This window comes from Triticum aestivum, chromosome 1D, assembly GCF_018294505.1.
Source record: "Triticum aestivum cultivar Chinese Spring chromosome 1D, IWGSC CS RefSeq v2.1, whole genome shotgun sequence".
NCBI lineage: Eukaryota > Viridiplantae > Streptophyta > Magnoliopsida > Poales > Poaceae > Triticum > Triticum aestivum.
Genome location: NC_057796.1, coordinates 116,972,009 through 116,995,590, shown reverse-complemented (window position 1 = coordinate 116,995,590; position 23,582 = coordinate 116,972,009). Strand labels below are relative to the sequence as shown.

Genomic DNA, 23,582 nt, shown 5'->3' with positions numbered 1-23,582 from the left:
ACATCGTATTCAGATTCTACACATTTTTCTAATCAAATTCCATATATAACATGTTAAATTTGGAGTTAGGATTTAAAACAGATGCATATTAAAAAAAAACATTTGATACATACTGTGGGTTTATTAATCCAAATATCAGGGGGTTTCCTACAAAAGCCAAAAAATGACATAAACCGGCCTGTGGGTCGATTTCTAGAAAGTGAAAATTTGTCTTAAAAGTGCATTGTGGGTTTATTACCTTCAAAATAACATGACGAACTAAGAATACCTATTTACTTTATTAGTAGGTATAGATATGCGCTAAACGGCCGGCTCGTTACTGCAGAGGCTTCAGTGAGAGCTTCTTTTGTCTCGTTTAATGCAAGACATAGCTCTCGCGAGTAGGGAGTACACCCTCGAGAGTCCCTATAGGACACACATGTGCATCGGGGAAACGTGGCTTTGCACAGGGTGATCCAACCGGGCCCACCCATTTTCAGTTTAACTAGAAAAGAGAAAACATAGTCACTGTAGCACTTTGGTACTATAGCTGTTGGGAAACATAGTAGAAAACAAAAAAATCGCACCTACGATCACCCAAGATCAGTATGAAGATGCATAATGGGTTGGGATCACGATCGTTACCGTCACCGAGTTGCAGCGGAAGAAGAATGTGTCGGTGTAGATCGTACTTGGAGTCCCTCATACCGCCCATGAATGATCCCTCGAACCGAAGCCTCAAAGCGCGACCTCTCTACTTGGTTGCAAGCGTGCAACCTTCATGATCCAGCAGCGCTTCACCATCCAGAGCTAATCATTGCTGAAGAATTAGAAGGGGGAGATTAGAACCACACTTGACTTCTAATTATGAGGACAAGAGGATTAGCCAAGCTCTAATTAGTCAACTAGGACCAACTAGAACAAGAACTAGAAGAACTAAAAGAGCTAGATGAGGCTCCAAAAATTGTGTATACAATAGAGCAAAAAAACTAATATATATATACACACACACACACACACACATATATATATATAGGGATTGACTATTCGTCACCCTGGGTGAGGAATAGTTATTCTCCACCCCCCTCTATTTTACCATCAATGCATCGTAATTTTACGTTTCGTAAGTTTTGTCTTATTTCTGACGTAAAAAGAGACCGTAAGAAAATATATAATCGTCGTAAAAAATATTTTATGTTATGTAAAATTACAAACGTAAAAACATAGTGTAAAATACACATAAACTGCAAATTTTCTTGTCTTATGCCCTATATTTTTTATTTTTATGCCAAATTTTACGTAATGAATCAATAAGAATGTAACTATTTGAATTCCAAATGTAATTTAATTATGAAATAATCGTAAGATTACCTCGGGTGAAGAATAATTTATTCTGCACCCTGGGTGATGAATAGTAACACTATATATAGGGACACTATATATATATATATATATATATATATATATATATATATATATATATATATAGGTTGGAGGAGGAGGAGAGGGCACCAACAAGGAGGGAAAGTACCCCCTTGGGACGCCGGCCAAGGGGGGGGGAGTTGCACCCCTCCCCTAGTCCAATCCTCCCCCTATATGGCAAGGGGGCGCCACTTCCTTATGGGCCCTTGTGGCCCATTACTCCTTCCACCTCTTGGTCTTTTAACACCCATTGATATTTAAATTAAATATAAAATATTCTAAATACATCTAGACCATTATATATATTTTAACATCTCCAGAAACATTTTCCACCTATATATAATTTATCGATAATACCCGGTATTACCCGATACTCACTGAAACCCTTCCAGTGACTGATACGTCTCTGTCGTATCTATACTTTTTGATTGTTTCATGCCAATATTCCACAACTTTATATACTTTTTGCATCATTTTATATTACTTTTGGGACTAACATATTGATCTAGTGCCCAGTGTCAGTTCCTGTTTGTTGCATGGTTTTTGTTTCACATACTATCCATACCAAACAAAGTCCAAACGCGGTAAAAATTTACGGAGATTTATTTTGGAATATATGTGATTTTTGGGAAGCGGAATCAACGCGAGATGATACCCGAGGGGCCCACAAGCTCAAGGGGCGCACCCCCTACCCAGGGCGCGGCTGGCAACCTTGTGGCCACCCCGTAGGTCGGCTGGAGGTATCCTTCAGCCGCAAGGAAGCTTATATCCTGATAAAAATCATGTTAAAATTTCAGCCTAATCGGAGTTACAGATCTCCGGATATTTAAGAAAGGGTGAAAGGCTAGAAAACAGGAATGCGAAACAGAGAGAGAGAGAGAGATCCAATCTCGGAGGGGCTCTCGCCCCTCTGCCGCCATGGAGGCCAAGGACCAGAGGGGAAACCCTCCTCCCATCTAGGGGGTAGGCCAAGGAAGAATAAGAAGGAGGGGGCTCTCTCCCCCTCTCTCCCGGTGGTGCCGGAGTGCCGCCGGGGCAAGGATCGTGATGGCGATCTACACCAAAAATCTCGCTACCGTCAACACCAACTTTCTCCCCCTCTATGCAGCGGTGTAACATCTCTTCCCCCGCTGTAATCTCTACTTAAACATGGTACACAATGCCATATATTATTATCCAATGATATGTGGCTATCCTATGATGTTTGAGTAGATCCGTTTTGTCCTATGGGTTGATTGATGACCGTCATTGGTTTGAGTTGTATGTTTTATTATTGGTGTTGTCCTATGGTGCTCTCTGTGTCGCACAAGCGTGAGGGATCCCCACTATAGGGTGTTGCAATATGTTCATGATTCGCTTATAGTGGGTTGCGTGAGTGACTGAAACACAAACCCGAGTAATTAAGTGGGTTGTTGCGTATGGGAGTAAAGAGGACTTGATACTTAATGCTATGGTTGGGTTTTACCTTAATGATCTTTGGTAGTTGCAGATGCTTGCTAGAGTTCCAATCATAAGTGCATATGATCCAAGTAGAAAAATATGTTAGCTCATGCCTCTCCCTCATATAAAATTGCAATAATGATTACCGGTCTAGTTCGATTGCCTAGGGACAAATAACTTTCTTATGACAAAAAGCTCTCTACTAAAACTAACTTAATTGTTTCTTTATGTAAACAACCCTAGCTTTTATTTATGTGTTACTTATTATCTTGCAAACCTATCCCTTTACACCTACAAAGTACTTCTAGTTTCATACTCGTTCTAGGTAAAGCGAACGTTAAGTGTGCGTAGAGTTGTATCAGTGGTCAATAGAACTTGAAGGGAATATAAATTCTACCTTTAGCTCCTCGTTGGGTTCGACACTCTTACTTATCGAGAAAGGCTACAATTGATCCCCTATACTTGTGAGTTATCAAGACCTTTTTTTGGCGCCGTTGCCGAGGGGCAATAGCGTGGGGTGAATATTCTCGTGTGTGCTTGTTTGCTTTATCACTAAGTAGTTTTTATTTTGTGCTCTTGTTTTCTATCTTTAGTTATGGGTAGGAAACGTAAAACACAAAAAAAAATTGTACCTGCTAAACTAATGGTTGAAGAACCACCCAAAATCTATCATACTGCTGAAGCTTTCTACTTGGATCATCTTCGATCCATTTGTGCTCGTGCTGAAAACCCAACTAGCTTAGTTGAGGGAAAATCATTAAATGAGCATGCTTATTTTGTGCAACACCACTTATCTCAAAAAGGGAAACTTTTACTGCATCAAATTAATACTATGCAATGCTATGCTTGGAATTTATGTGAATTATATGATTTTACTTGTTGTTCTGAAGACCCTAAGAAACACCTTCCCTACCAATGTGAGTTTAGTGATAATGGAATTTTATCTTCTTATGCCAATGGTGTTTATAATTACTATGATGTTGAACAAATTAAAGAATTTGTTGCTTTCAAGGGTGCTTATGAAATTGCTTCTTTGATTGAAAAGAATGATGCTACTCTTTACAAATCTAAAAATTTGCCATACTTAAATATTGCTATGAAAAATATGCTTCTAATACTTATGTTAAACCATATATTGAGGACTCCTCTGATGTCCAAGAAGAGACTAAAATTTTGCAGGATCATCTTTGATCCCTATGTGCTCGTGCTGAAAACCCAACTAGCTTACTTGAGGGAAAATCATTAGATGAGCATGCTTATTTTGTGTGACACCTCTTATCTCAAAAAGGGAAACTTTTATGGCATCAAATTAATTGGTTGTAATGCAATGCTTGGAATTTATGCGAAGTATATGATTTCACTTGTTGTTCTGGACACCCCAAGAAACACCTTCCCTACCAATGTGAGTTCAGTGATAATGGAATCTTATCTTGTTATGCCAAAAATGCTTATAATTACTTTGACACTGAACAAATTGAATAATTTGTTGCTTTTAAGGGTGCTTATGAAATTGCTTCTTTGATTGAAAAGTATGATGCTACTCTTTACGAATCTGAAATTTTTGCCATACTTAAATCTATGAAAACTATGCTTCTAATGCTTATGTTAAACCATATATTGAGTACACGTCCGTTGTCCAAGAGGAGACTAATATTTTGTAGGAAACTATGGAAGAAGAAATTGATGACACGGTGAGCTCATTGGATGAAAAAGACGAGGAGGAGAGCGAAGAACAAAAGGAGGAAGAGCGCATTAGCTACCCGTGCCCACCTTCTAATGAGAGTAACTCTTCAACTCATACATTGTTTAATTTCCCTTCTTGCTTACCGAAGGATGAATACTATGATGATTGCTATGATCCCTTAGATTCGTTTGAAACATCCCTTTTTGATGAAATTGATGCTTGCTATGCTTGTGGCCATTATGCCAATATGAATTATGCTTATGGAGATGAACTTGCTATATTTCCTTATGTTAAGAATGAAATTGTTGATATTGCACCAACACATGATAGTCCTATTATCTTTTTGAATTCTCCCTACTACACTATATCGGAGAAGTTTGCGCTTATTAAGGATTATATTGATGGGTTGCGTTTTACCATTACACAAGATGATTTTGATAGATATAATATGCATGTGCTTACTGCTCCTACTTGCAATTATTATGACAGAGGAAGTACATCTCCACCTCTCCATGTTTCCAATACGATAAAATTATAAGAAACTATTTATACTATGCATTGGCCTTTACTTGATGTGCATGAATTGTTCTTTTATGACATGCCGATGCATAGGAAGAGAGTTAGACTTCGTTGTTGCATGATATATGTTGTTTTGTGCTCAATACTCAAATCATTGTTAATTAAAATTGGCTTTGATATACCTTGGGATCCGGGTGGATCCATTACCTGAGCACTATATGCCTAGCTTAATGGCTTTAAAGAAAGCACTGCCAGGGAGACAACCCGAAAGTTATAGAGAGTCATCTTATTCTGTTGTGTGCTTTCAAAAAGTTTAAAAACAATAAAATATAGAGGGGAACCTAAAAAATTTCAAAAATAGAAGTGAAAGTAAGAAAGCCGAGCACCGTTGAAGTGGGGGAGCTCCTTGAACTTTGTTCATGCCCATGGAAACTTTGCAAATCTTGAATTACAGAAACTTTTCAACAAAAATAATTACCCCTTGTACAAATCCATTGTATTATAAAAATAATCTACCAAGATTTGCCTTTAGGACGATTAGATTGCTTGTTTGGTATGTGCAGTGCAAAAATAGAAACTTTGGCTGTGGTGCGTGAATTTACATTTTTTTACCGGAATGTCAAAAGTTTCTGAAATTTTTACACGGTACTTCTATGCAATTTTTTTAATTTTTCCTAATTTTTCAGAATTTTTGGAGTTACAGAAGTATGGTCAATGTTCAGATTGCTACCGACTGTTCTGTTTTTGACAGATTCTATTTTTGATGTATTGTTTTGCGTGTTTGGATGAATCTATGGATTGTATAGGTTTGCAATAGTACTTAAAGTAGTGATTTGCTTTATTATACTAACGGATCTCACGAGGGTTTTGTTAAGTTTTGTGTGATCGAAGTTTTGGGTGATGGATGAAGGAATAAGGAGTGGCAGGAGCCTAAGCTCAGGGATGCCCGAGGCACCCCAAGGTAATATTCAAGGACTCCCAAGCGACTAAGCTTGGGTATGCCCCGGAAGGCATCCCCTCTTTCTTCTAACGACCATCGGTAATTTTACTTGGAGCTATATTTTTATTCATCACATGATATGCGTAAATTCTTGGAGCGTCTTTTGTGTTAATTTTTTCGAGACAGTCCTTGGTTGATTTATAGAATGCTCTTTGCACTTCACTTATATCTTTTGAGTATGGCTATTTAGAATGCTTTCATGTGCTTCACTTATATCATTTGAAGTTTGGATTGCCTGTTTCTCTACACATAGAAAACCTCCATTTGTAGAATGCTCTTTTGCTTCACTTATATTTGTTAGAGTGTGGGCAAATCTTTTGTAGAAAGAATTAAACTATTTTGCTTCACTTATATCTATTTAGAGAGTCAATAGGAATTGGTCATTCACATGGTTAGTCAGAAAATCCTACATAAAACTTGTAGATCACTGAATATGATATGTTTGATTCATTGCAATAGTTTTGCGATATAGAGATGGTAATATGTGGGAGGTACTAGTGAATGATTGTGGTTTAATTAGTAAGAATATTGGTGTTAAGGTTTGTGATTCCCGAAGCATGCACGTATAGTCTCTCGTTATGCTAAGAAGTTGGAGCATGATTTATTATTGATTGTCTTCCTTATGAGTGGCGGTCGGGGACGAGCGATGGTCTTTTCCTACCAATCTATCCCATAGGGGGATGCACAGTAGTATTTTGCTTCGAAGGCTAATAGACTTTTGCAATAAGTATGTGAGTTCTTTATGACTAATGTGAGTCCATGGATTATACGCACTCTCACCTTTCCGAAATTTTCTAGCCTCTTCGGGGAGGTGGGGAAAGCCAAGATCCACTTACCAAACAACAAAATCATGGATCAAACACAAAAAATCTCACAAGAACCAACAAAATGCAAAAAAATGGTGAAGTTATTTTTGGTGGGGATTTTTAATTTGGGATGAAATGAAACAAAAAATAGGCTAGAAAACAAAGGAGAGGACTCCAATTTCGTGATCAATGTGGCTCATGATACCAAGATGACGTAGGGTGGAACCCTAATGGTCGATCTTTCATGAATTGGAGGGGGATTCATCAAAGAACACGATGAACACGGGGAAGAACAGGGAGAAATCACAAGAGGAACACTCAAGAACATGTCCAACCACACACCCACTAGACTCAAATCCACACAAGTGATACATGAACAACAAAGGGAAAGGTACAAGGTAGAGTTCATCCCAAATCCAAGGAGATGGGGGCTTGATGATCTAGGCAGATACTTCCCACAAGGGGGTCTTGAATCCCTCGTGTTCTTCTCACATACTCACATGGAGGTCTTGAACTCCATGGGAGTGGTCTTTCTCTCTCTCTCTCTCAAGAGAAGAGGGTAAGGAGCAAAACTCAACTAAGATGAGCTATCATATTGCTAACCCTAGAAATGAGGTGGAGGAGGTCTATTTAAAGTCTAAGCCACGAGGGGGTAAGTGAGGGGGCAAAATGGGTAGATGGGCCTCGGCCTGAGTCATGCGCGCAGGCAAAGGCCGGACGATCCGGGAGGAGGTCCGGACGATCCGGAAGATGTCCAGATGATCCGGAAGGGGGTCCAGATGATCCGACTCCAGGAGGAGGCCTTTAGGTATCTTCGACTGTCGTAGCCGGATAGTCCGGGAGGGCGTCCGGATGATTCAGCCGATGTCCGGATGTCCTGGAGGAGGTCCGGACGTCCGGCTTGGGTCCAGTAGCCGCTCTATCTTCTTCTCCTTTCTTCCGTCTTCTCTTCCACACTTCCCTCGCGCATGGTGTAGTCGTACACATGTGCTCGCACTCCTCCTCGTCGTTGGTGAAGCTCCGGTAATACCTATAGATGCACACGAGAGGAGTGTCAAGTAGTATACCATCCTCGAAGGGGTCAAGTGAACACGTGTAAAGGAGATGATTCACCTTCATGCATGTGAAGTAGATGTCGCACGTGTCACTCGTCAAACAGACTCTTGACATGGTGATGTCCGTAGGATGCTCCGCATCAACTGTCCATGCCAATGTCATAAGACAATTCTTCCACTTTCAGTGCATGCAATCAATAGACTGAAGCATACCTGGAAACTCATGGGCTTGTTCATCTCCAAAGCCTTTGAGTGTCCTAAGCATTGGGTGATCTCAAGTACTCTGGAGCAAACACTTCTACCATAGTTTTTGCAAATTGTTTGACATAAAAGATAGAAGTGCTCTCCGCCATTGCCAAATTGTCATTAGTGTAATTTGACGGGACACCATAGGCCATCATCGCAATGCGACATTGACATTCTGCTTAGTGCCATGTCCAAGCAAACCGGCGCAATTTCTCCTCTTCTCGATGGTTCGATCATTTTGCTTCACAGAATTGCAAATGTGCACAAACAAATCCTTGGACATTCGGAAACGACGATGAAAATACCTCTCTGGAAAAAACCGCTGGAGTACCATAATAATTGTGCATCAATCTTTTGTGCGCCTCTACCCGTTCTCTCTGTATGTACTCACGGCCAAACACAGAACCGTCGTGCTTCGGCTTCTTTCGCTTGTGCATCGCTACAAGCAAAGCAATGTCCTCTTCCCCGGCCAAGTCAAATTCCTCATCCGATGAGGAACAGTCCCAACTAGAGGAGTCACATGAGACCATCTACAATACGGAAATCGCAATCAAACTACATCTACGTGCAAAAAACCCAACAAGTTTAACCAATTTTTCACATTGGGGGGATTTTGTCGAACATGTTGCGTGCGGGGATGAAGGAACGACGGCTGCTAGTCGGAGCGTCTATGTTGGTTGCACCGACTGTTGGGGGTGGGCGGTTGGGTCTCCTACGCCTCCTTAACGGTGTGCGGCTGGTGGCCGAGGCTATTCGTGGCCACACAATGCCGGCAACACCGACCGAAGCAATAGCGGCTCAGCTCGGCCGCGTTGGTCGTTCGATAATCCCTCCAAGCTCCGGCAGCCAGTAGTTCTACTATGGAAGGCGGCGACGAGGTACGGGAGACATCAAGGGCGCTGCGCGCTCCAGCCAACGGCTGAATCAGTGGTGGTGGATCTAAATCGGCGCGCCAACGAGGCCTCCGACGGCGCAGCTGGCGATGGGGTCAGGGATCGATGGACGAGCGGCGGCGGGCGACTACCAGGGAGAAATCGTCAGCAGTGGGAGGCGGGTGGAGGAGCGACTGTGACGCGGGAAGGTACCGGCTGGCAGTTGGGCGTTCGTGCGACGCGAATTGGTTTTACTCGGACGGTTATGTATATTTGGATTACCAAGTGATGTATTTTACATCTAGAGTAGAACCAGTGAATTTTTTTTTACTGTTGGAGCACCGTTTTTAGGCATTTGTACTGTAAAATGTGGTTATTTATACATCTATATTGGACATGCTCTGCATATTTAGCTTTGAGGGACTGGTGTGCATTTGCGAAAAACAGAGCGCGATTCGTTCCTAGACCCAATGCACCAAAAAGTTCAAAACCCTTTTCTCCCTCAAAAAAAGTAAAATTCAAAACCTTATTCGTTCCTCCCGAACCGTCGCGTCCACCGCCGCCTCCCCATTTCCCACACCGCCACCGCCGGCGCCCCCTCCGCCGACGACGCAGCGGACGAGAGGCAAGGGGAGCGATGGTCTCCGCGGCGGCGGAGGAGGGCGAGGACCCGCGCTGGAGGAGGAGCAACACGGACTGCGTCTTCTTCCTCGTCTCCCGCGTCAGCTGCACCAAGGTGCCGTACCACTCAAAACCCTAGCGCAAACCCGTCGATTCGTTTGGTTCTGTGTCTCCTTGCCGGTGAATGGCAGCTGAATGCCGCCTCGGTTGGTTGATTTACTGATCGGAGTTCGTGTGCGGTTTTGGTTGCAGGGGTCCAAGTGCGAGTACCGCCACTGCGAGGGCGCCCGGTTCAACCCCAGGAACTGCTGGTACTGGTTCCACGGCAGCTGCGTCAACCCAAGCTGCACCTTTCGCCACCCTGTGTGTGATCCGTAAACCCGTAACCTCTGAGCTCAATACCTTCGAATTGATATGTGCGTGTGTGTGCTTCTGTAATCGCAAAAGGAAGAAGTGCGTGTACTTCCATGCTTGCTTGCATGGTTAGGACGCTTGCTTTGGTGGATGCGTATCATTATTACGCTTGTGCCAGGCTAACTACTGTTGTGGTGTAATTTGCGAAGAAGGGTTGCATGCCTAACATGTCATTATCATAGTGGATCTCTCTTTGCTTACAAAAATATTCACAAACACCCTTGAGCTTATTCTAGGTATACATTAGCTCCAATTCTTCTATTACACCTTGCACACTGAGCCTGCCTACTGTTAGTCGGCGACAATTCGGTGTAGAATTTCGTAGAATTTCTTGTTTGTATGCATTGTGAGTTTGTGACAGCAAACAATTCCATTTTCATGTGTAGTTTTGTGCTTTGCTTCATGCCTGCATTTCGTTTAGGGGTGGAAATTTATAACCATGAAATCGGGTATGAAAAGGAGGCTTACTTGACCTGGCGGTTAATTTTTTTTAGTTTGTCTATGCTCATGTACCAATTCTACAAATAGAATATGAGATTCCATAGAATATCAGGTTGTGGTATTTCGATGAATTGCCCTGATAGTGTGTTGGTGCTTGTTGTCTGATGAGCTTCTCCTGTTGCAGCCAATGGAAAATTTCAACAGAACCAAGTCCTTGACAGTCCCACCCTCATCAGATGGTTCTATTTCTGTCAAGACAGCCAATCCTTGTTATTTCTACTATAGCTCTGGCTGCAAAAAAGGTGACAATTGCCCCTTCCTACATGAGCCAACCCCTAACACTGAATCAGCGATTTCTTCTGAGGCTACTACTTTCAATCCTATTGTCAATGAAAATTCCGCTGGAGATGAGATGGTTGAGGCATCGAAGGATGCTCACACAAGTCCTTGTCAGGACACCTTGTACCATATAAAGAAATGCCACTCAAAAGAAGTTCCTGAGTCAATATATCTCGAATTTGATGGTCCTATTTCGGTCACGCCTGAAACATCGATTGACACTGGTGAATACATAAAGTGTTTCACCCACTCAGATCAGAGCTCAGAATATTCAACAATGGAGGACGCAGAGCAAGATGGAAGTCGTGATTCCTCCCCTGGATTCGATGTGCTCGTTGATGATGGGCTCTCTAACAAGAATGACCTTGAGAAACAATTGGCACAGAAAAGAGATGCTCAGGTGCTTCATGCGAAATATGATATTGGAGATCCAGTCTGTTATGATCGGGATTATTATGATTCATGGTACTATGGGCAAGCATTTTGTAGCTTTGATGATCAGCATGGTTCTCTTAGTCATCCTGAAGGAGTTCAAGACCCTGATGTTGAGACCACTTTGGGATACATACCACACAATACAAGAAAGCTTTCAAGGCCAAGTTCTGATGAGTATGATAGAATGTTCTTCAATTCCAGCTTCATCGGCTCAGCAGCAGATGATGTGTTTCCTCGTCAGCATACTGAGACAAGACACACTTCAAAGAGAAGACCTGAGAAGAGAAAAGGTGCCAAGAGCAGGAAGGGTCGCACTAAGAGGCGTCGGGGTCTTGGACCCGTGAGTGGTTTCCAAGGCATTGAATCAAGATCCACTCATTACAGGCAAGAGTTCTTGATGGAGGAGTGTCCTCAGTCTGTTGCCTGTGCTACCTTCAGGGGGCAGAAGAAGAAACGTAGAGGAAAACAGCACAATGTAATTTCTGCTAGATCTTCTGAACATCCTACCACAGATTTTACTGGGCCAAAGACCCTAGCTCAGATAAAAGAAGAGAATTGTGTATCTAAGTCACGCTTTAGCCACTCTGCTGCTCGCATGCCTCATGGGGGTTCTTTCTCAAATGATTTTGAAGGCCCAAAATCTCTGACTGAGCTTCTCAAGGCTAAGGATAGGGTTTCAATTAGCCAGCGCACCTAGCAAGTGCATATAAACTGCAATATTCTCTTCTCTGCTCAGCTTGGTCAGAATGATGTTTATGGCAGCTGCGTTAGCAACTTGGGAGCACTACTGTCAAAGAGAATGGAACATGAAGTGTCACTTCTGCAGTCGGACTATTTAACATTCTGGTTAATTTTAGGAGGAAGGAATCAACATTCAAGAATAACTAGCTGCTATAGTTGGTAAATGATGTTAACTAGCTTGTTACTTCTTGTTGCCACGTACGTAACTGTAAGTTAGGGCTCGCTGGAGATTCTGTTATGTCTTTTAGACCATCAGTTAACATTGTGGCAGGGTCATCTACTACTTTTCTGTATATCTGCGCATTTCATATCCCTTTCAGCTGCTTTACAATCCAGGATTAATAGTGCATTAAGGCAAGAAGAGAGGGGTGATGATATTTGCTGTTGATTCTGCATTTAATGTTAAGCTACTTTAGGCAATATTCTGTTAGCTCTTGAATATATCACAACAAACAAGATGGTGTTTCAGCTAATAGTACTTGTGTAGGCAGGCAGAGGGTCCCGTTTTATCAATACACTACTTGGTGTCAATGCATTGTACATACATTGATACATACCTTATATCCTCCCTTCGTCTTGAGCCTTCTCCAGTTGTCACCATCATGTGACTCATCCTGAATTTGTTATGGTTACCCTTCCTTGATATGCATGTATATTATTAGGTTTGGTCATACACACTTTCCTCCCCACTGCAGACCTTATTATGCACCATAGGACTTCTTAGGCATGAACACTGAGAGAAACACCCACGAACACAGGTAGAGAAGGACGGAAGTAATACCAAAGGAAGATGTCAGAGCTGCAGAGATCTTCCCAAACATTTAGGGGGTCTGGTTCATCTGGTCTGATCTGGGAGGAGAGGTTTATGCCTAAAGACCAGAACCAGAGGAATCAAGGGGCAGCTGGGGAGGCAGAGGTCAACAGCTTAGAACTCAAGGAGCTAAGGCACTCCCGTAGCAACGGGTCCAGGGGAGGTGTGCAGCGTAGGTGCAGTGACGGTGCAGAGCGCGGTGGCATGCCCAGCGACATCAACCAGGCCTTTCGTACTCGGCATGTTCCGCCAGCTCTTGATCCACCTTCACCCAAGTTTGCTCTGCATGTTCTGTGGAATTTTTAGGAAGGAAGGTCCCTCACAACCTTCCGAACCCAGAAGGTACTAGGGTGGTGCAGATACTTTTGAGTGTTTGAGAATAGGGATATAAGACATTTTATGGCTGATTGAAGTTCGGGTGTATCATAATAAGCATATGTTTGGTTTGCGTGAGGTTATTTGAATTGTTTCATTGTATGCCGTTGCTACCTTCCTTTTCTTTTCAGTATTATCTTGGAAGTGAGAAAAAATAACATGTCCTTGTACAGTTTGTGCATATGATGCTTTTCTTCATTATACTATGTGTGTTACATTGCATGGTTAAAAACTTATAACTGTTTGCTGATTGCTGATCATTGTCATTGTCTCTGTTCATGACACTGATCAGCCAGTGAATTCAGCTACTGAAGCTACAACCTGAGTTCACTTCTACACGTAACAAGTTCTCTTTTATCTGTAAGGCTACTATTTAGTACAGTACTTTGTATATTCGTAGCACACTGTGTGTTTCTTTCCTAGTTGTCTTAGTGAATTTACTGTTCCAATTTATTTATTTCTTCAAATATGGGTGCCTGGTCGAGAAACACTTTCTTAAAACTATATATAGGCAAAAAGAAAAGAAAAATCTGTAAGATATAGCCATATAGGATATCACGTCATGGTTTTTTTAAGCTTGGATCCACCTCTGGTTTCAGTTACCATCTAAATGATTTTGTTTGCATGCATAACTAAGTCGAAGTCTAACTTTTCAACGGTGCATATATTTCTAGTTGTACTTTTGGCTTATCACCCCAACTGCTTCTATTTAGCAATACTTACAATGCTATCATGTGATGTAGGCTACTGTGGACTTATCCCGCCCACTTCATTAATAATTAGTTCTTAATGCTTAGTTGAGATCTTTATGAAATCCTGACCTTCGGCCATCCTCTCAACTTGTGAGCTCATGCACACTGGAACTTTTTGTTGCATGTACTTGGTAATGTTCAACTAAAATGTTTTCCTGAATGTTATTTATGATCTTCCGCGGTTCCTGCTTTTTACTATCCAGGAGAGATCTTCCTTAGTAGTATATTCTTATGCAGAAGGTGGGATTGGAATCAACCACCCATGTTCAAATCCCATCTTCCACTTGAGAATGTATTGCAGAGGCTCCTTCCACTGTTAGTCTGTTCTTATTATCCAGGCAGAGCCCTGTTGTGTTTATGGCGAATTGTTCATGAATCTGGCTTGAAAATCGTTTGAATTTTCATTGATAGTTAGGCCTGTTGTTGCATACAGTCGTGCAAATCAGGGGAAATCTGTTTGCTGATGACTGTTCACACAACTCAAACTACTAACTCCCTCCGTATCAAAATATATTATGTTTTTGTAGGCTAGCTTAGCCTAAAAACGTCTTATATTTTGTACCGAGGGAGTACGTGTTAAAATTTGTACTTCCTCGGATAGATACATCCATATCTAGACAAATCTAAGGCAAGTAATATGGATCGGAGGAGTAGCACTTTTTTCATATGCAGAGCACATAAATTTGGCTGCAACATGTGTCGGGTGCATACTTAGATTATGTGTACTGATAGCAGAACACATGAACGTCACGTTTAAGTTTGACCAAGTCTGAAAAAAATATATGAACATTTGGAACACCAAATCAGTCTCATTAGATTCTTTATGAAATATATTTTCGTACTATGTGTATTTGGTGTTGTAGATCTTTGCACATTTTCTATAGAGTTGGTCGTACTTAGAGCATCTCTAATAGATGGTCCAAAATTTGGTGGTCCAAAACCGAAGATGTAAAATTTGGACCGTCAAAAATTGCGTTTTGGAGCTTTGAAAAAAGCTCAACTCCAACAGATGGTCCAAAATGATGGTCCAAATTTGCAACTTCAATAGATGATCCAAAATGAAGATGAAAACGGCCGTGCGGCTGCTACCAGCCATTGTTCAGCCGCGGTTTTCCATTCAAATAGCAACTAAAATTTGAAAATAAAGTGCATCATCATCATAGTTTCAATCAAAAGTGCATCACCATCATAGTATCAAATTCGTCTATCAAAAGAGCATCGTCTCAATCAAAGTTTTTCGCCCTAGAAATTAAAATGCACATGAATATCACTCATTCGGGTCATCAACACCACCGGTGTTGTGAACCGTGGTACGATCATCATCTCCATCACCGTCTTTGTCGACGTTCTCAACAAGCGGTGAACTCTCGTTGCCGTGAGCACCACCGGAACCATCTTCATTGGGTCCCATGTTGCCGCCATATCCACCTCCAACGCCACTTATGTTGCTGCCATAGCCACCCATCATCTTGCCACCAAAAGCACCTCCCATGCCGCCAAAGCCACCTCCCATGCCGCCAAAGCCACCTTCCATGTTGCCACCTCCCATGCCACCGAAGCCACCTCCCATGTTTCCGCCAAATGCACCAATCATGGCACCTCCAATCATGTTCATGTAACCTCCCATGGCACCACCGATGGCTCCACCCATGGCATCTCCCATGCCTCCTTCCATCATCATTTGCCTCATGAGCATTTGCTTCTTCATGAGCATTTCATCGCGACAAAGTTCAACATATGCCTTTGCCTTGGCATCAAGAGTTGATGTGTCCATGAACATAAACTTGAGTGTCCTCTCTTCTACCATCTTCCTCTCGTCGGCCGCGGCCTTCTTCTCCTCTAGTTCCACCTTCCTCTCCTCGGCCGCGGCCAACCTCTCCTCGGCTGCCGCCCTCTTCTCCTCGGTCGCCGCCCTTCGCCGCTCGGCCTCACTCCTCTCCTCTATTTCCTTGAGCTTCAAGATTCTTTTCTCTTCGGCATACTATTTCCTTGCCATGACAATGGCATCAAATCCTTCTTTGAGATCATTGTCTCCGGCCTTGGTTCCCTTCACTTTCTTGGTTCCATCGGGCCTATAAGATTTTCTCGCGGAGTTAGGAGTGGGGGTCGTCTCTTCAATGGCGTCATCTTCTTCATCCTCAACCAACACACTCTTCTTCTTCGACGATTCAAAAGTCTCTCTAGTTTTCCACTTCTCCACATCCTTGAGCTCTTTGTAGCAATGATGAAAAGTGAAAGCTTTTCCTTTCCTTCTCTTCTTCTCGCCTTTCATGTTCCTCTCCCGAAACAATCCTTGTGCAATCATTTTCTACAAAGAAACATTTCATCATCAACATAGTGAACAAAGAGGAAATATTTGACAAAGCACGGCCAAAGAGGAAATATTTACCAAATCACTATCACCGCAACCACTTGGGTTCATGCGAGCAACATTTGACAAGCAACCGGCCCACTTTGAGCATTCGGCGTTGATGGTGGACCAACGTTGGCGTAGAGAGTCGCTCGAACGGAAGATACCACTTGTGTTGCGCTCATCGAAATACTCCTTGATGCGTTTCCAATAGGTGCTCACCGTTTGGTCACTTCCAACGCTTGCATCTTGAGAGATTTTCTTCCAAGCGGTGCATATCAACACATCCTCCACGGTGCTATAATTGCCACTTCTTCCCTTGGCAATGAAGCCCTCATCATCCATATCAAGATTGTCATCATCATATTGGGTTTCATATTCTTGTGACTCATATATGTAATCATCATTTGCCACATTTGTTGCGTGCATGAAAGCTTCATCATCAACACTACAATTGCACGCACAAGCAATCAAGGACACTAAAAAATTGAAACAACAAACGAGAGCACAAACTAGAGCACAACCGAGAGCACAACCGCAAAAGTTATACCTTTACGACATTTCGTCGAACATGTTGGAGGCAGTGGCCGTCGGCGTGGCCACATCTTCCTCCACGGCCGGCGGTGGCGGCGGGGGAGGTGGAGGAATGGAGGTGTGGCTGCTAGAGGAGGCCGCCGTCCGCACCGTCTGCGACTCGTCGCCCCGAGCCGCCGCGGCCGCCTTTGAGAGCTTCAACGGCCGCGTAGAACTGTCGGCCGGCTTGCGGCTGCGGTTGGCCGTCCGTTTGACGTTGGCTCCTCGTCCCTTCGCCGGCTTCGCCGACTGCGCGGTGGCCACCGGGCAGGGCGCCGCCAATCCGAGCCGGCGGGCGGGGGGCGGCGGCATGGCCGCGGCTGGGGGCGGGATGGCGGCGGCGGCAGCGGCGGTGGCCACGTGAGTCAGCCCACCGGCTGCGGCGGCGGCGGAGAAGGCGGCGGGGTCGTCGGCATCGGCCATGGCGGCGCCGGACGGCGGGGGGCGGCGGCGGCCGGGAGGGTCGCGGGCGGGCGGACGGGCGGGAACGGAAATGAAGTGGCGGTTGGGCGTTCGCGGGCGGCGGCTAGTTTTGGACCAGATGCATCTCATGATGTATATTGGCATCGCGAGGTGTTGCATTTTACATCACGAGGAGGCCGCGATCAATTTTTTTTGCATATGGACCGTCTGTTGGAGCAGCGTCTTTTGCCCCAGACGGTCCAAAAGTTAGATATTTTTACATTTGGACCATCTATTGAAGATGCTCTTAAGCAAGTTTAACTTAGGGCAAACCTAGAACTTCAATTATTTTGAAACGGAGTGAGTAGATCATAACATGGTCTTAGCATGTCCAGCTTAGCTGCTTAGGAGATATCATCATATTGGCTGTGGAATTTTTGTCCAAAAAGACTACCTGCCCAACGAAATTGACAAAAAAGACTGCCTTCAAATGAAATTGACAGAAGAGACCAGCCCGGCCATGGCGGCAAGCGCGGCAACTGACGCGTGGCACTTGCCGCCACGCCGGCAGGCGGCAGCCCCTGCCACCACATGGCCTGGCGGCAGCAGGCGCATAACAGCCATCAAGCACCCGAGAACGGAACGGGGGGCTGCATGTGCTCCCTGCCGCTTAGTGGGGTGGCGGCAGGACTGTTTGTCTGCTGCTAGTTTCATCTATGTTTTGTTTCGTCCGCGTTTCGTTTCGTTTGACGAACAATACCACATATTCCTATGTCCCTGCTATTGATTCCTAGGCATGCAGTCCACTATTTTTGCAAATAATAATCGTTAATTTATAAATAATAATACGAGCCTCCGTTGCGGGCCTCATCATCGGCCTTCTCGCACCAGCCTCAACGCCCCGCGGGACATCACCGCCGCAGGCCTCACCGTCGGCCTTCTCGCGTCGGGCGATTCACCCGGCGGACCTTCACCGCCGCGCGTTTCATCGACAGCCTCATCGCGCCGGCCTCCTTGCCCGGCGGACCTGCTCCACCGCGGGCCTCATCGTCGGCCTCTTTGCACTAGCCTCGTCGCCTGGCGGACATTCGCCGCCGCAGGCCTCATCGTTGGCCTCCTCGCGCTGGCCTCATCGCCCAGCGGACCTGCTTCGCCGCGGGCCTCATTGTCGGCCTCTTCGCACCGGCCTCATCGCCTGGCGGACCTTCGATGTCGCAGGCCTCATTGTCGGTCTCATCACCCAGTGGACCTTCGCCACCGGAGGCCGACGATGAGCCCCGCGACGGAGCAGGTCCGCTGGGCGATGAGGCTAGCGTGAGGAGGCCGGCAATGAGGCCCGCGGCGGTGAAGGTCTCCGGGCGATGATGTTGGTGCGAGGAGGCCCATAATGAGAAGCGGCGGGGAAGGTACGCGAGGAGGCAGACGGGCGTTGAGGCCGGCGTGAGGAGGCCGACGATGAGGCCTGCGATGGAGCAGGTCTACCGGACGATGAGGCCCGCGGCGGTGAAGGTCCGCTTGGCGATGATGTCGGCGCGAGGAGGCCGACGATGAGGCCTGCGGCGGCGAAGGTCTGCCAAGCGATGAGGCCGGTGCGAAGAGGCCGACGATGAGGCCCGCGGCGGAGCAGTTCCGCCGGGCAAGGAGGCCGACGATGAGACCACGGCGGTGAAAGTCCGCCGGGTGAATCCCGGCGTGAGGAGGCCGACAATGAGGCTTGCGACGGTAATGTTCCATCGGGCGTTGAGGCCGGTGAGAGGAGGCCGACGATGAGACCCGGAGGCTTTATTTGTAAATAAACGATTATTATTTGCAAATACAATGCACTATATGTATAGGAATCAACGGTAGGGACATACGAATCTATGGCATTATTCGACAGACGAAACAAAACGCAGACGGAACAAAACACAGACAAAACGCCCTTATTCGTCATACGAAACGAAACGTAGGCAAACAGTCAATGCCGCCACGCCACTAGGCGGCAGGGATCACATGCAGCCCCACGTTCCGTTTTGGGCGTTGGCTGGCTGTTATGCGCCAGTTGCCGCCTGGCCTTGTGGCGGCAGGTGCTGCCGCCTGCCGGTGTGGCGGCAGGTGCCACGCGTCGGCTACCGCACTTGCCGTCACGGCTAGGGTGGTCTTTTCTGTCAATTTTGTTTGAAGGTGGTCTTTTTTTTTAATTTCGTTGGACAGGTGGTCCTTTTGGACAAAAAATCATTGGCTGTGTGTTTTTGCTTCTGAAAAATTGTTTCCGCCACTTTGTTATGTCAACTGACTGATCACGCGGTAGCAGAACTTTTTTTGTAAGTGACTTACAGTCATGTCTGGCCATACTTTCTGTTGGTTGACACTTACAGAATTCCAAGTATCCAATCCGCTACCAAAGTGGATTTAACATGTGGTGACGTCTTAAATCCCAAGCAGTGTGCTAATTGGTGAGCTATTCACAAGGTGATTTCAAGCATAGTGCTCTGGAGTTCTTTTCACCATCTTCAGAGGATACCAAGACAAAATTTCCTGCCTACCTTCAACCTCCAGCATGAGCATTCAAACATGTGCTTGTTATTATACGGTTTAGGGCTGGGCTATGTTTTGATAGGGAGCATTTGAACATTAGTTCGCACGGTCTCACCACACACTGCATGCAAGTGGTTCTGATTTGATTTCCAAGTGCTGTTTGCCTAATCCTTTTGAAAGAGCACCAGAAGCGCTGCTTATGCTTTCATCTCCCGCTGCTTTCTGAGCGATGACCTCCACAGACCCACAGCGTTTTCGCTTTAATCTCCCTGTCACTGAACATCTCTACCCTTCTATCGGCACTGAGAGCATCTTCTGTCGCAATGGGCAAATATGGCCCCCATTTATCCGCCAACTATCCACAGACAGCAGGGTCGACCCCATTTGTCCGCCCCCAAATCCATACAACATTCGATAAGCAACCAACATAGGACTCAACGTAGCAAAGTTCATAGATAGCGAAGGGGTACATACATAACATAATTTGCAGGTAAGAGCATTTATAGCCGGACTCCTTATTTCTGGTCAGTTTTTTCCGACCCAATCGGCCTCCTCAAGCGGCCCCTATATGCCCAAGTTGGCCACCACACTGGCCAGCACCGACTTCAGCCTGTCCCCACTAAAACCCACACCCGGAGCAAGCCCTAACTAACTCTCTCAGGCCTCATTTTGCGTCCAGCTGACGATCGATGCGGAGGAGCAGCTCCTCGCAGTGGTCCTTTGTCGCTCGCCGACCACGGCGGAGACATATGTGTGTTGCCTTCCCTGCAAGAATGTGAAGGGGCTCTGGCTCGGCATCGAGTGGTCACAGCGCGAAGCCGTGGAGAAGCCGGCCGCCGAAGCGAAAGCCACCTAGCTGACGAAGAAGTAGGTGCGCCTTCCGTCGGATGGCAGCCTTCATCTCCTCATCCGACGACTCAGGCGACACCCTTGCCCGTCTTTGTTTTAGTATTTAGTTATCTTTACTTTGAATCTATGTCCATTCACCGGCGATGAACTGCCACTTTTGGTCCGATGAACTGTGATGCTATGCCTGCAGGGATTTACGTTGATCTATGTCCGGTTTGTTGCTATGTTTTGCATGTTGATCATCTACGTAGTTTCTCTCACGTTGCATGGATTTGGGTGCTCGGATATGAGGTATGGCGTAAACCTCGCGGAGTGTGTGCTTCCTCTCCTTTCTGGTGACGTGTGTGACGTATATCATATTCACGCCCTTGACCTCGGGAGGGAACTGCTTCTTGCCGGCAATGCTCGGCCCTTGGCTGATCTCTATCCTCATTACGAGGTTGAATTTTCCCCTGGTTGTCGGCCGCAATCTTTCCAGTTTGCTTGATGACCTAGCAATTCCGGTTGGTATGTGTGGCTGGCTTGTCAGAACTGTCGTGGATGGTGCATGGTTTATCCAAGATCTTGGCCAACTGTGTTGGACCATCCTTGCCTCCTTGAAAAGGCTTGCTTTTGTTGCCACCACGCTAATTGCTGAAGCCGGCGTTAACCAAGGTCTCCTCGGTGTCACTGTTGCTTCCTCTATTGCGGTGCTTGTTATTCCTATTACGCGAGGTTTTCGTTCCCGTCGTGTACTTCAATGGTGTCGTGGTTGTCATTGTGGCTGCTCTTCTGGGCCAACCAGTTGTCTTTGCCAGTGCAAGATCGAGTCATGAGCTGTGTGAGGGCTGCCATTGTTCGTGGCTTCTCTTGTCCGAGCCGTCTGGCCAACCATTCATCCCGAATGTTGTGTTTGAATGCGGCTATCGCCTCGGCGTTTAGGCAGTCCACTATTTGGTTTTTCTTGGTCAAGAATTGATTCTAGAATTTTCGGGCCGCCTTCCTCGTCTTTTGCACGACATGAGCAAGGCCATCAGCGTCCGTGGGTTGGACGTAAATGCCTTGAAAGTTTGCTCCGAACGCATCCTCGAGGTCCTCCCATACTCCAATTGAGTCCTCGGGGAGGCTGTCAAGCCAATGTCGTGCTGATCCCTTGAGCTTAAATGGCATGTATTTGTTAGCATGGAGTTCATCGCCACCGGCCATGTATATGTGCATGAGGAAATCTTCAATCCATATGACCGGGTCCGTCGTGCCGTCGTATTGCTCGATATTTATGGGTTTAAACCCTTCCAAGAACTGGTGTTGCATGACCTCGGCTGTGCATCACATGGGTTGAGCAGGTCCTCGGACCCTGACGGTAGCGTAACGCACGCCATACATGGTCACATTTCGGCCGCGTGTGTAATCGTGCACATCGCCATTCTTGCCCAACCAAGCTAGCTATCCTGCTTGTCTAGCAGGTGGACGCTCCCTAGATTTATAGATTGATCGAGGTGGAGCTTCTGGCCTTAACAACGTTTATCCCTCGAATCGTATTCTTGAAGGGCCGAGGTGGATCTACTCCGCTTCTGCGCAGGGGAGCCTCGGGAATATTTTTGTTTCCACCGGCTGGCCGATTCGGGCCCCAAGGAGGGCGATCGGGCTTTTCAGCACACTCGTGCTTAGATAGCACGTTGTTTACAGCCTCCTCGTCAATTCTGGTAGTAAATTCCTTCGAGGGTAAGACCGATTAGCCTCGGTTTGCTCAAGTTTGTCTCAAGTGCCTGCTCGGCCCTGAGGAGCTCGACCCATCTATCGTTCAGTTCATCTTGTTCGGTTCTAAGCCGCTAGGACTTTTGCTTGATGCTCTTGGCCGTTCCGGTCAATCGCCTACGAAGTGTTTCGAGCCGAGGTTCCTCGAGGGGTTCCTCAAAAGTGTCATACTCATTGGGGCCAAGGCTTCTATCCTCCTCACCCTTCGGATCGTAATCGACGTCTTCGGGGTCATCATCCCCGCTAATCATATCGTCGTCGGGCTGACCAGCAGGGCGGGGGGATGGACTACTGGATCCGGCGAGGGGCACGAAGCTGGGCCCCAGGGCAGCGTGGGACGCGGCGGATCCGGAGAGGTCTGCGTCTCCGGGACGAAAGACGGGGAGGAGCGTCAGATCTGACCTCTCCCTCCTCCGACGAGGCCCAGTCTTGTTAGTATGGTATAGCATAGCATTCTTTCTAATATAGTGCTTCCTTCATTTCTAAATATAAGTCTTTTTAGAGATTTTAATATAAGCTACATACGGATGTATATAGACGTATTTTAAAGTGTAGATTCATTTATTTTTGCTCTATATGCAGTCCGCAATGGAATCTCTAAAAAAGATATTTAGAAACAGAAGAAGTGTTATTTTAGCAGGACAAGCACGGCTCTTGGGTGTATATACACCCTATATGATTTTTTTAGTAATTACAAAAAGTAAAAAGAATTATTTAAAAATAAACTTGACCTTTTGTTGTACTCATATAAAAGTTTGGCTAAGGTATCTTAGGTGTTAAAAAATCAATACTATACACACTTTTTGTCCTTGAAAATTTGTTATTTTTTATCCTGAAGTCGACTAGAGTTTTTCTTCCCAGTTTTCTTTATATGAGTACAAGAGAAGGTCAAGTTTATTTCATTTTTTTGAAATTTTATCTCCCACATGAAGTATATATGCAACAGAGAGCCAAAGGGTATTTCCCTCTTTTACCGTGCATTATTTTAGTTGATGATGAAAAGGGTGGGACTTAGCAAAAGTGCTATTCTGAGCTCGAGCTCAGATGCACCATATATCTCAGTCGTCCAGTGGTGCTAAGATTCGCAACAGTCTGTGAATATTTCTATGTATTTTGATTAGTATATCTGAGCTATCTCTGGGCTAGGGTCCACGCACGTGCTACATTTAATGCCACCGTCGCGTCCAGACCCCCACGGCTCAGAC

General features: G+C 45.4%; 2 protein-coding genes across 2 annotated transcripts; both read left to right on the top strand.

Annotated features, from left to right (window-relative positions):
* The first annotated feature begins 9,540 nt into the window (after positions 1–9,540).
* Positions 9,541–12,317, top strand: LOC123166567 (zinc finger CCCH domain-containing protein 34-like). The gene is made up of 3 exons (XM_044584376.1): positions 9,541–9,759; positions 9,897–10,007; positions 10,684–12,317. The coding sequence occupies exons 1-3, from the start codon at positions 9,661–9,663 to the stop codon at positions 11,968–11,970; spliced, it is 1,497 nt and encodes a 498-aa protein (XP_044440311.1). The 5' UTR covers positions 9,541–9,660; the 3' UTR covers positions 11,971–12,317.
* A 360-nt stretch (positions 12,318–12,677) lies between these two features.
* LOC123166558 (MAPK kinase substrate protein At1g80180-like) lies at positions 12,678–13,417 on the top strand. The gene has a single exon (XM_044584366.1). It carries the CDS (start codon positions 12,805–12,807, stop codon positions 13,129–13,131), a length of 327 nt encoding a protein of 108 aa, XP_044440301.1. The 5' UTR covers positions 12,678–12,804; the 3' UTR covers positions 13,132–13,417.
* Positions 13,418–23,582: the final 10,165 nt, after the last annotated feature.